Source organism: Seriola lalandi, unplaced genomic scaffold (assembly GCF_002814215.2).
Source record: "Seriola lalandi dorsalis isolate HSWRI2012SDOR001 ecotype SW California unplaced genomic scaffold, Sedor1 jcf7180002054305, whole genome shotgun sequence".
Lineage (NCBI taxonomy): Eukaryota > Metazoa > Chordata > Actinopteri > Carangiformes > Carangidae > Seriola > Seriola lalandi.
Genome location: NW_019524858.1, coordinates 50,442 through 63,176, shown reverse-complemented (window position 1 = coordinate 63,176; position 12,735 = coordinate 50,442). Strand labels below are relative to the sequence as shown.

Genomic DNA, 12,735 nt, shown 5'->3' with positions numbered 1-12,735 from the left:
AGTCTCTCTGTCAGTCAGTCTCTCTCTCTCTCTGTCAGTCTGTCTGTCTGTCTGTCTCTCTCTCTGTCAGTCTATCAGTCTCTCTGTCAGTCAGTCTCTCTCTCTCTCTGTCAGTCTGTCTGTCTGTCTGTCTCTCTCTCTGTCAGTCTATCAGTCTCTCTGTCAGTCAGTCTCTCTCTCTCTCTGTCAGTCTGTCTGTCTGTCTGTCTCTCTCTCTGTCAGTCTGTCTGTCTCTCTAACTGTGCTGTTGTGCTCTCGCTGCAGACCCTCAGTTTGTGGTGTACCAGCTGAAGGTGAAGATTCACACCTCTAACGCCTCCCACACCCGGCGGGAAGACAAACTGATGCTGTTTGAGTTCCCGCAGCCACTTCCTGTCTGCGGAGACATCAAGGTGGAGTTCTTCCACAAGCAGAACAAGATGATGAAGAAGGTGAGGAGGAGTCACTAAAGCTGATGACCATTTTAAAATGGATTCTGTTACATTAGAATCAAAACAAGTGTGATGTTTTATTTTATCACACTAAACTTTTAATTAGTTTAATTGACTGTTTTATGACTGACCTACAAATGTGTTGAGAATTGAAATGTACTTTCTGGCAGTGAATTCTACAAATATCCAAACCTTATTAAAAATACATTAACCGAATCCTGTCGTTTGCAGAAGTTCAGTACTTTATTGACAGCAGCAGTTACAGCTTCAAGTCTTGGTCTTTAGTATCTTGTCTTAAATAAGTCGTCATACTCAGGTCATCTTCGGTCGTTTGTGTTGTTAAGTCTTGTTAAATGTGCTGCATTGTGTAGGTAACCTAGTGAAGGTTGACTTAAATAAGTTTGGCTCTGCAGGTCTTAAATAAGTGGTCCTGGATGGATTTTCTTGGTTATGTTTTGTTCACTAAACTGTCTTTGTTAAGTTGTTTTGTTTAGGTCTTCTTGGGTAGGTTAAGTAAGTCGTCTTGGGTAAGTTGCCTTAAATAAGTCGTTTCGGTCACCTCTCTGACCGAAGTTCCTCTCGCCCAAATTCTGAGTTTGGTTGAACTCTTAGCTCTGAGAAGACTCCTTGTTGTCTTGTGTTCACCATCTTGAATAAGTAGTCCTGCGTCGTCTTGGTTATGTTTTGTCAAATAAACGGTCTTTGTTAAGTTGTTTTGTTTAGGTCTTCTTGGGTAGGTGAAGTAACTCATACTTTATAAGTCGTCTTGGCTGAATCGTCTCGGTCACCTCTCTGACTGAGGTGTCTGTTGCCCAGTTACTGTTTGGTTGGACGTCCGGCTTTGAGAAGACTCCTGGTGTGTCCTCGGACAGGTGATTTAAATTGACTTGCTCTCAATGTTTCTCCACAGTCTCCTCATACTCTTCTTCTTCTGTTGTTCCAGGAAAAAATGTTTCACTTCTGGGTCAACACCTTCTTCATCCCGGGGCCAGAGGAGAACCCGGACAAACTGGAGAATGGCAGCGCTGGGACGCTGCGGGACCCGGCCGACAGGACGCACCAGAACCTGGGGATGATGACAGCCATGATGATGGGCGGAGAGACTAACGACAGGGACTACCTGATTCTCACACTCATCAAGAGTGACCTGGACAAGGCCAACAAAGACAAGGCCAACAGGAACTTCTCCCCGAACTTCAAGGTAAAACATCTCTGTTGGTTTCACTGCTCAGCATCATTTAATCTGAAAAGAGAAACAAGTTTATCAGAGATAATATCGCCAAGTCTAAGAAGGTTTGAGTGTTTTATAAAGATGTGACTGTTTCGTCTTCTCTGATAAATCTTAAATCAACAACAGGAAAATAAAGTCTCGTCCTCTTCACAGATACAGAATAATGTTACCAGATGTCGTATTAGTAAACGCTCTTTAATAGAACATAATAGTCGAGGTTCAGCATCTCCCTGGTTCTCCACCAGGGGCGGGGCCAATCCAAGGACCTGATTAAACCTCCGGTCTGTCGCAGCGACAGGCTACAACTCGTTCATGGGAAATAGTTTGAGTCCCCACCCTGTCGTGAACGGGGTTCGGCCTGAGGTTCACACTGTGTTTCCCTGTCTGCTGCAGGTGAAACTGTTCTTTACCAAGACGGTGGAGGAGGGAGCGAACTGTGACGCAAGCAGCACGTCGGCCTCGGTGACCCCGGACGTCAGCGACAATGAACCAGATCACTACCGCTACTCTGACACCACGGACTCGGACCCAGAGAACGAGCCGTTCGAAGAGGACCACCACAATCAGATCACAAAAGTCTGACACACACACTCTCTCTCACACAACAGATATATATGTGTGTATATATGTACATACACATACATACATACACAGTATATATATATGTACACACACTCATGAACCCCCACACTGAGACTAGCGTGTGGTTAGCTAACGGGGGAATATAACCTACGGACCAGACCTGATCTGTGGGACTCTGGGATCAAAGAGCTCAGATCAGACTATAAGCCCCCTCCACCCCTCCAATCTTCTGCACGGTGCACACCTGGACAATCACGACATAGCGGTGGGGGTGAGGAGGGTGGGGATAAGCGTGGGGGCGGGGCCAGGCCGGGATACAGACGGCGAATGGACAATAAGACAGATGAATGGACAGACAGGTTTAAAGTTAAAGGGGTAAAACTTGAATATAAACAAACTGAAAGACGAGTAGACTTCTTTAGTGACTACACCGAGATGTTTGTTGGATAAATCCCCATGTGTCCTTCCTTCCATCCTTCTTTCCTTTCCTGCTTCCTTCCTGACCAGATTAAGGAAATGTTATGCAGACCAATCTTTCTGTTTCCACCTATTCAGTCTTCAGTTCTGTGAAGCTGAGTCAGAGTTGACTCTTCTCTCTGTGTGCTCACATCAACACGTCCACACCGAAGTCACATCCAAATATTTTTCTACAGAACTAAGATTTTAAATCATTGAGTTTCAGCAAATGAAATCTGTAAGTTTATTCAGAGAAAATAAAAATTCAGCTTCAGTTCCACTGTAGGACACTGAGCAAATTTTATTGAAGGAAATGATGAAACCAGGACAGTGATAAAGGTCATCAATCATAACAAGTATTTAATTTCATCAACGTGTCACTTCGGATGGAAACAAAAACATATTTTTTGTTATAAACTAAACTGGAACCAGTGAGAATCAGTCTGGACCAGTCTGATTTCGGTTTACTGTTCTGTGGGTTCACCCTGATTCATTTTGTTGTATTCTGGAGTTTGGATCATCCCCCAAACAAAGAACCTTTTAGCCCTCCAAACCTATCTGATCTCTTACCCTGTCCTGAGTCCTGTTCAGACCAAGCTGGACCGGCCTCATTGCTGGTCTAGACCCAGTTTGCACCAGTTTTAGCTGGACAGGATTGGCTCTGGGACAAAGTAGCACACAAAGAAGAGAGACAACCTGATGTTGGAATGTGACAATGAAGAATAGAAACTTGGATTCTTCACAATCTGTCAATCACATACTGTTGAAACCCACATACAGTACAAACCTACTGTGAACAAATGCTCTTACTACTTTTCTGACTGTCTCTGTCTCCAGTTTTGCACAGAAGGATTCTCTTCAATCAGTTCCTACAGTTACAGAAACATATTTTTGTTATACTCTTATATCAATCATTAAGCTAAACACACAAGCTACACACATTATAACCATTCCTTCAGCCAGATCTGCTTTAAGCTTTACACCTGTAGGCTAACCCACCCTGACACAAACTAGAGAGCGCTTAGTTTTGATGTTCCTGGCATGTCAGGCGGGTGGGGTTTGCACTATATAAAGGACAGTTGGCTTTGTATGTATTTCTGGGTAAGCTCAGTCCATCCAAGACGCCTGTTTGGCTCATGTTTGTGCTGAAACATACAGTCCTTTTTATAAATCTGCCCTTTGGGAGGTTTCAGCACAGAGTTTCTCAACTTTGGGGTCAGGACCCAACGTGGGTTTGGGGCAGACTTCGTGACGACATTTGCTCTTGACGGTCTAGATGTTTAGCCTCTGTGTGTCTTTGGTTTCTGACATTTGAAAGTGGGTGATGCTCTATAATTATTACTCTGTCCATAGACTATTAATCCTTGTATTCAGTACTACTTTAAAAAGCACTTAAAGTCTTGCAAACTGTACCTTTAACGCCAGGGACGACAGTTTGAGGATTACTTAACCATCACGGCAGATTCGACACTATTCCGTCTGGATTTGACAGGAGCAAATGAACATTAGGGATTCTCTGATTAGTGTCTTTCAGACCGTAGATTTAATCCCATCAGAGCAGAACAACCCAAAGCTAATCCCCAATTGGTTCACATCATTCGGGTTCTCTGTACCTTTTATGTCCACATTGTAAGTTTCCTTCTGCTCATTCAGTGATCTCCTGCAAAGACTAAAGAACCACGATGCAGTTGGATGCAACAATTAACTCCAAGCACCATCTGGGCTGGACAGGGCTGTGAATCAAAAACATTTAGAAACCACCCACAAAATCATCTGCAATTAATATCAGCCCATTTCAAATGGTACCCAATCGATCAGAGCATCCCTATTGATCATCTGCCTCCAGATCAGGTGTAGGTAGAAGTTTTAGTCCTGATGCCCAGTTTTTCCGTCCGAACATTTGGTGCTACAACCGATATCAGCCCTGCGTTGGTTCCGTAGTTAACGACCGTTCTTCTAAGCTGTGGTTCGAAGACCGAGTTGGGACTTCAAGTTCCTCTTGTCCACCCTGTAGGCCTTGCCAAGACCCTGATCACACAGGATGAACTCTGGAGGCGTGAACACATAAAATCCAGAAAGCTGCTTTTATCTGGACAATAGGAGAGCAGTGCTGACGGTGATGCTGAATGAGTGAGTGATGAACTCAACCTTGAAATCAGAACAGTACCCGAACTCAAAGAGTCAACGACACCAAGAGGTGAGAACAATAATATCAAGAATGTTTGGTGACGATCATGAGACGACAGAGATGCCAAATGAGGAGGTGGACGAGGTTCCTCTGGGACCTTTCTGCGATTGATCCTAACGCCCAAAGAACATTTTAAGCTTGAAGCTGTTAACAGCCAATCAGAGCTTTGAATAAGAATAATAAGAATGAGATGGCATCTTCTTGTACCAGAGGCAGAACAATGTCCAGAAAAAACAGGCATACATGTGATGTTTCCAACTGCACAGGCTGTTGTAAGTCGACTTGCTCTGTGTCGAAGGACAAACAAAATGGACATTCAGTCTGCTTATCAGATTGTAAACAGCTGGATCAAACAGGACTCACTGGAACAAGTAGAAGTGCCTGAAGTTGCATCCTGTGTGATCACATCTTGAGGTGCAGCACCCAGCCATCTGTAGCTTTGTGCTACCAGCAGACAAGTGCTTTGGGCCATCAGTCCACCATGTTGGGTTTAAGGTGCTAAGCTGTGCTAACCAGGGCTGATGCTAAGCCTGTCGTCCATCTGTGGTGCTTTCTACCAGCAGCAAGTGTTCGTCCAGTTGTGAGGCTCAACAGCTGTCATCAGAGTGGTGATCTGTCTACAGCTCTGTTTGTGCAGCTGGCGACATTTCACAGCAACAACAACAACACAACAACTCCTACTTAGAGTCCTGTTGGGTGCTGTCAGGCCTGGCCTCACTTCCTGTCATCAACCTGTTCAGACATGACCAGTGTGAAGACCCGTTTAGTGGAGGGGCTTAAGAACTACTGCCAACTGGTGTGGCCTCCAGAAACTGATCCAGGGAACCTGGATTAAAGTTTCCACAGGATCCCGTTCAGGCTGTTTCTATTTTTACAGGGTAGTTTTTTTTGTTTTTTTTTAAACAGCCGCAGTTCTACGTCTTCTTTCAGGAGGCAGTCTCTTGTCCCTTTAAAATATGTAAAAGGTGATTTAGGCTGATTTTACACCTACTGATGTAGGTGAATGGTATTATGGGTAGCTTTAGGATGCTGAGGAGTTGATGCCCAAATCTGTTATGTAGCTGTACGCAACAAAAAAGTTAAACAATACATTTGTCTCCAAATGACACCGAATATGTTCCAGCCTAAAACCTGAACGTGTCTGAATGTTGGTACCGTACTCAACCGACTGGTGTGTACTGAGCTGGTTTTGGGTATTTGAGGCCAGGCAGGTGCTGTCCACATCTCTGACTGTTCCAGGTGCTCCATATCTTTTTCTCATGACCATTTTAAAGTGGTTGATTGTAGACAACAAGTCCTAGTTCAGCTGTGCTGTATCCACGTGGGAAATTTGGACAGGTTTCAAATCAGGAAGAGGTTTTATTTTCCTTAACTCAAATTTCATAAAGTTTGGCATCAGACATTTTCCGTATCCAAACTTAATCAACAGAAGTTTTTAATGAATTTCGTTGTTGATCCTGTTCTGATTTAGCGTATGTTCAGGGTTCCTGTACTGATCGAGAGAGTCAGAGAGGAAACAAAATGGGGATCGAAGAAAACTTAGGAAAGATTTTTACCAAAGTACTTTTCTGCTTCTAGATCTCTGGACAGACAACAGAAGGCCTCAGAGAAGTGTTGCAGAGAGTCGGTGATGTGTTGACATAAAAACCTTAAACATTGAACACAGTGCTGGTTGGAATGTTAAGATGAATGGTTTTACGTTCGGCGTTAACAGTCAGTGATGTGCGAACATGTCGGTCTGCAGCATCTGGAATCTGTAAAGGAACCTTGGACTGGGTTTTGGCGTTGTATGCTCCACAGATGTCACTCTGGATTCTGGATTAACCTTTAACCTCCAACAATCAGAATATACATTAAGTGTTACACGTGTCCGACTTCCTGTTTTTCCCTCAGCGAGAAAGCTTCTTTGTTTTGTCTGTTGAGTCAACAAAATGATGCTTCAGCTCTTTTCTGTTTACATCTCATCACCAAACCTGCCAAAATGAAGCTCAGACTAATGGTTTATTTTTTTAATTTGTAGTCTGTTTGTTTGTTAGTTTTGGAGTTGACGAGGTAAACGCGCCCTATGTTCATGTTCTTTCTTTGTTTTGCCTTAAGGTGCGGTCACATTAGCCATCCAGTCACCACAACTGCTCCACTGTCAGACCCAGTAAAGGATGTAGTGTCGGGGGATTCAGTCAGTGTCATATTGTACAAAAAAATCACTGAGTCCACCTTCAAAACTCAGTTGTATCAGTGTTTTGGCTGAATGTGCAAATTCAAAAAATGAAAGGTGAAATCTGAGCTGGATGCCAAAGTTCGCACCAAAACAGGAAATCCATTCTTGAAGTTGTTGCTTTGGCTTTTGTTGAGGTTGAACAAGAGACGTGGTATTGACAGCACAGAGGCGTGGTGTGACCGTACCTTTACCTGAAGCTGACAACAGTTTTCTGCTTCTAGACAGTTCCTTAGAATCTCAGAGTCCAGTTCACCAACCACATCTGTCGGTCAAAGGTCAAAGGGGAAGGAAATTCATTTAAATAGAAAACATTTCAGCCCCAGTTGGATCTTTGGTGTTTAAAATGGACACCACAGTCAGATATCTACAAGCCGGCTGATTGGCTGCTTCACCATCTCACTGCTGAATGTTCATTAAGCATCTCTGTTCAAGGCGGCAGGTTTACCATCAAAATTCATAGCAATATGTCCTTGACTTTCAGTGGTAGATAGCTAGCTAATTAAGCTAAAATTAGCGTGTTTAACTTTGTAATGTTTCAAGCAAATTTATTCCAAGAACAAAAATATTGACTTTATGGATAGATGTGATGTCATCCTGAGGCTAAAGCTAACCGGTCCCAGGTAAGAGAGCAGTGTTCTCACCAGGTGATCCATGTGGACATGTTACACTGTCGAGTGACTGAAGTCTGATAAATAAACATGTCAAATCAGAACTTACAGTTTGTGTTTTCACTTTTGAAAATAGAAACTGGTTGTAACACGATCTCTGGATATTTTGTCCTAAAATGTTCCAGTGGAATCAGTATTGATGAGTATTGATCAGCTCTACAGTGAGTCTGGAACCAAACCTTCTGACAGATGTGGTTTTGTTCTAAGCTCTGGTCCGACAGAAACTGTTTGGAGCAGAGCATCGTGGTCCAGGTCCAGGTCTCAGCTCAGTGGTCCACAGTGTGTCTGCTCATGATGATGATTGTCTTGGTTTTATTTGATCAGGTATTCATGTTGTTTTCACTTGGTCAACAAACAGAAAACTCGTAACTATAGCCTGTATCACCATGGAAACATGTCATGTTAAACTGACTCCCCACCCCCGCCCTCAGTTCTTTTATTCTTCCTTCCCTCCTTGTTTTATAATTAAATAAAAACACTGTAAAGGTGAATAAAACTATTTATAAACAGCTGCTGTCTGAGGTGGATGTGAGATTATTTAAGGACTACAACTCCCAGCTTTATGGTCTGCTCACACACACACACACACACACACACCACTCAACCCCCACCTCACCTTTTTTTATTGTGTATTGTGTATCTGTGTAACAACCACAGAAATACACGTTAGCATGCTAACACCAGCTAATTAGCGTAATCTCAACTGATGAAGCATAATTAGTTCTGCTAATGAACTGATGACAAACACACATGTGACCTGATGGAGGCGCTACAAGAACGATAGAGAGAAACTGAACTTTAAACTAATGATCAGTGTCACATGATCAGTAGAAACGTGTGTTCAAACACACGCTTTACATCAGAGTGTGATCAATCGTGACTTTGCAGAAATGATAATCGCTTCCCCCACAACTGTGGCAACACTACTGAGCCTGCCTCAAATGACTGGAGAACAGGCAGGAAAAATTAGGTCACACACTCTCTCTCTCTCTCTCTCTCTCTCTGAGCCTTGTGGGTACCACACCAGAACTAACTCTGCCTCATCTGCTGCTATAAAAAGATCAAAGGAAATGAGAAGCAGCAGCTTCTTCATTATAACATCTGATCTATGATCAGCTGACAGCTGAGACACACCTGAGACACTAACCTGTTGTGCTGCATCACTTCCAGGTGAAGTCACCTCTTCAGTTTGTCTCATGATTCCTCTGATCATGTGACACTACAAATATTTCATTACATATGATAAGCGCTGGTCCTTTAACCCCTGAGTTAAACCAGTTTTAAGTTCAACCTCACACGATGACCTGTGTGAGGTTGAACTAAAACCAGGAAACAGCTGGTTCAGATTAAACACAGCTGGAAGTCAAAGGTCAAACATCAGCTGACACAAATGAAAACAATGTAGAAACGGCTTTATTTTAAGACAAAATCTTAATGAACCACTTCATCAAACTTCATGTATTGACCCTAACTGATGACTCTATTGATCATTGATCCTGTCAGTATCGGTCAGATCCTCCTGTTGGGCTCTGAACCTGGTCCATTGCCTTGAGGACTTCCTGTCGTGGCGGCAGTGTCACAGCGAGGCCTTTAACGCACTGAGCACGCTCAGTGCGGACTCCACGCAGCCATCGAAGTTGGAGTGGCTGAATGCATCACCGCCACAGACGAGCAATGGCCGGTCGAGGACGGTCATGTGACCCGGACAGTCCTGCACCGAGGTCAGCACCTGCAGGAGGGACGGGAGGGGTCGTACATCAAATGCTCCCCGGCTCAGAGATGTTCAGGGTCGGCAGGATTTCTCAGGACTCACCTGGGAGTACCTCCACTTCTGACACTTGATGCTGATTGGCTGAGGCAGACCGGGGAGGAGCTTGTGGAGCTCTTGTAAGATGATTGGCTGGACGTCCTCCTTGTCTCGCTCCAGGTGCTCCAGGCCAAACGGCACACTGGTGTGGATGACGAGGGATGGACCGAAACCAGGAGCGTCTGAGGGGACAGAAACAGGACAGTCAGACAGACAGACAGACAGGTGAGCAGACAAACAGACAGACAGGTGAGCAGACAGACAAACAGACCTGCGTTGCGTTTGCGAGCATCCACAGCGATGTAGCAGATGCAGGAGTTGTCAGTGATGTATCGAGCCGCCCAAGAGAAACTGAAGACGGTGTCTGGAGGGAAGAAGAGAGCGAGGGCGAAACGAGACGAGTAGACGACACGTTCTAACTGCTGCTTCTGATGGACAGACAAGACTGAGAGACAGACAGACAGACAGACAGACAGACAGACAGACAGACAGACAGACAGAGGTCAGTCCATGTGTGCAGCCTCCTCTGTTTAATTTGAGTGTTTGTTAACAGACAACTAACTGGTTAACTAACTAACTGTGATTAAAACAGACAGTTCAAACATCATCTCTGATCTTCTGTTCAACAAGACACACAGACACAGACACACACACACACACACACACACACAGTATCTAATAATAACCTGAGTGTGTGTGTGTGTGTGTGTGTGTGTGTGTGTCAGCAGAGAGGGCGCTGTCCCTGGTCAGCCAATCAGATGAGCTGGAGATGACATCATCATCTACAGCGACACACACATGTGGAAGAGGCTTTGTCTGCAACATACACACACACACACACACACTAAACTCTGCAGGAGGAGGAAGTAGTCATCACCTCATCAAAGTAAAATCCTCTGGAGTCTCTAAAAAATTGTAAAATTTTTATTTTCATAAAAATTTAACAATTTAAAACTGTTGGATCAATAACATGAGCAATAATCGATCAGAGTAAATCAATAACAGTGTTTTTAAAGTCACTGACATCACAGCAGCTGATGTGATCCTCCTGCCCCCCCCTGTGGTCAAACTACGTTACTGCAGCTCAGTCCAGGTCGTGTGTGTGTGTGTGTGTGTGTGTGTGTGTGTGTGTGTGTGTGTGTGTGTGTGTGTGTGTGTGTGTGTCTCACAGTGTCCCACGTCTCCCTGAAGCTGCAGGATCTGTGGGACTGGCATCGTCAGGACGACAGCGTCAAACGTCTCGCTGTCTCCCTCTTTCCTCTGAACCTCCCATGATGCACCGCGGCGGTACAGGCCAGTCACATGACACTCAAAGAACAAATCTGCTTCTGACACAGAAGCAACAGATTCTGGCTTCAGTTATGGATCAGGGACAAAAACACTGATCACACAGAGAGAAGATGTGCTGAACCACAGTCACACCACCAAACATTAATACTAAATCTCTTTACGTAACACCACAGACTGATTGATTGATTGATTGATTGATTGATTGATTGATTGATTGATTGATTGCATCATTCACTCAGAAAGAGGCCAGTAAGTGGACCTTGAGTTACGACTGATTTGTCAGACTGAGGTGTCAGACAGACAGACAGACAGACAGACAGACAGGTGTTTACCTGACTCAGACAGGAAGTGTTTGACCACACTGCACATGCCCAGTGGCGTTGTGTAGTTCTTACTGTCGTCTTTCTGCTTCAGACCTTCGACCTGACCGAGGAGAGGCTGCAGGACGCCAGCAGACAGCAGCTCCGAGTAAAAACTGCACACATCACACAAACACAGTCACATCTTCACAATAAAAGTTACTTTTACTCTGATAATCTCAGACACGCTGCAGACAGGTTTAATTTCCTCTTCTTGGCTGCAGTGGTCCTTTAAGGCAGGTAGACACAGGTGTGTCCTACCTGTGGTGTGACTGAGCGTAGGCCGGTGTGGCGGTGATGTACTGAGCTCCCAGGTCGGCAGAGTGAGACGAAGGGTCAGGAGAACGACTGGTGGACATCCTGCCTCCTGACAGACAGACAGACAGACAGACAGACAGACAGATGGTGACTTCCTTAGCTCCACACCAAACTCCACTGTACATTTCACTACTTAAGTTAAGTTTCAAGTTAAGAAATGGCTCTGAGGTGGAAGTAGATTGAGTCTTGTTGAGCTGACATCTGGTTAGCTCTCCAACCAATCAGAGAGCTTGTTACATCCCGTGGCCAATTGGGATTGTTCAGCGAGTGTCACAGAAAGACTAGCAGGAGAAGCTAAATGATTAAGCTAATCAATTACCTAACAGGAAAAGGAAAAGCAGCTGGAAAAAAGAGATGGAAATTGATGAGAGAAGCCAGGTTTATTTTCCCATTTTTAAATAGTTTTTCAAACTCCATTATTTTATTCATGAATTCATAAATGTATTTATAAAAGGTTTATTTAATGAGTTGTATGCTTTTTTTGTAAATCCATTTCTAAATCTGAAGGATTTACTGATGGATTAATTGTTCATTTATAAATTCTTTTTACAATGCCTATTTTTAATGCCTATTAAAATATGAAATGCTTTATCATTTTTACTGTTACATCCCTGGTCCTCCACAGCTCTCACCTGTAGTTTATATCCTTACTCTTTACTGAAAAATAGCGACTTTATTAAATCTAAGTCAGATTTCTGGATCATTTCTGAGCCCGATTTAGCAAGAGAGTCTTCTGATATTGAGAATGTGTTAACTCATGTTCTACCGTGTCTCTATTTGGCTTTAAGCTCTTGAATATTCAATTATCACATTTCTGAATGGAGATTCGATGATAAGCGGGTGTACCTGGTACAAGAGGCCTGACCTCTGACCACACCCGTCGCTATGGGCGGGCCATAGGGGGCCTGGCCCGCCCCCAAAAATGCTTGTGCCCCCCCACTTGAGGCACAGATCTCTTAAAGACTTACTTTAATTCTTATTTTATATTATCATAGTAGCCAATTTTGTGTTGAGAAATACTAATGTTGTATTCTTTATCATTAAAACATTAAAAATATAAAGAAACAATGGTGTGATTTTGTTTGATTGATGGGAATGTACACTGCAACAGCCAATCACGGCCTTACTGAAAAGAAAGTTACGCTACGTACGTGACGTAGCCTGCGTCAATGGAGCCGCTCAACAGT

At 43.8% G+C, this 12,735-nt stretch overlaps 2 protein-coding genes across 5 annotated transcripts in view; one reads left to right on the top strand and one right to left on the bottom strand.

Moving 5' to 3' along the window:
- ptenb (phosphatase and tensin homolog B) overlaps positions 1-8,283 on the top strand; it is a 15,260-nt gene extending 6,977 nt beyond the window's left edge. The window contains exons 7-9 of the mRNA XM_023406358.2: positions 265-431; positions 1,375-1,632; positions 2,056-8,283. Coding sequence (XP_023262126.1) covers positions 265-431; positions 1,375-1,632; positions 2,056-2,244 — 614 coding nt within the window. The 3' untranslated portion in view covers positions 2,245-8,283. The remainder of the gene's footprint in view (positions 1-264; positions 432-1,374; positions 1,633-2,055) is intronic.
- Positions 8,284-9,169: 886 nt separating this feature from the next.
- Positions 9,170-12,735, bottom strand: part of rnls (renalase, FAD-dependent amine oxidase) — a 5,072-nt gene continuing 1,506 nt past the window's right edge. Inside the window, exons 2-7 of one of the 4 annotated variants that reach the window (XM_023406363.2) lie at positions 11,492-11,597; positions 11,204-11,346; positions 10,751-10,906; positions 9,853-10,026; positions 9,588-9,763; positions 9,170-9,503 (exon numbers count right to left, since the gene is read on the bottom strand). In XM_023406363.2, coding sequence (XP_023262131.1) covers positions 9,351-9,503; positions 9,588-9,763; positions 9,853-10,026; positions 10,751-10,906; positions 11,204-11,346; positions 11,492-11,597 — 908 coding nt within the window. In that variant the 3' untranslated portion in view covers positions 9,170-9,350. Of the gene's footprint in view, positions 9,504-9,587; positions 9,764-9,852; positions 10,027-10,750; positions 10,910-11,203; positions 11,347-11,491; positions 11,598-12,735 lie in introns of all 4 variants that reach the window. The other 3 variants (XM_087174033.1, XM_023406362.2, XM_087174034.1) reach the window with 3 other exon arrangements.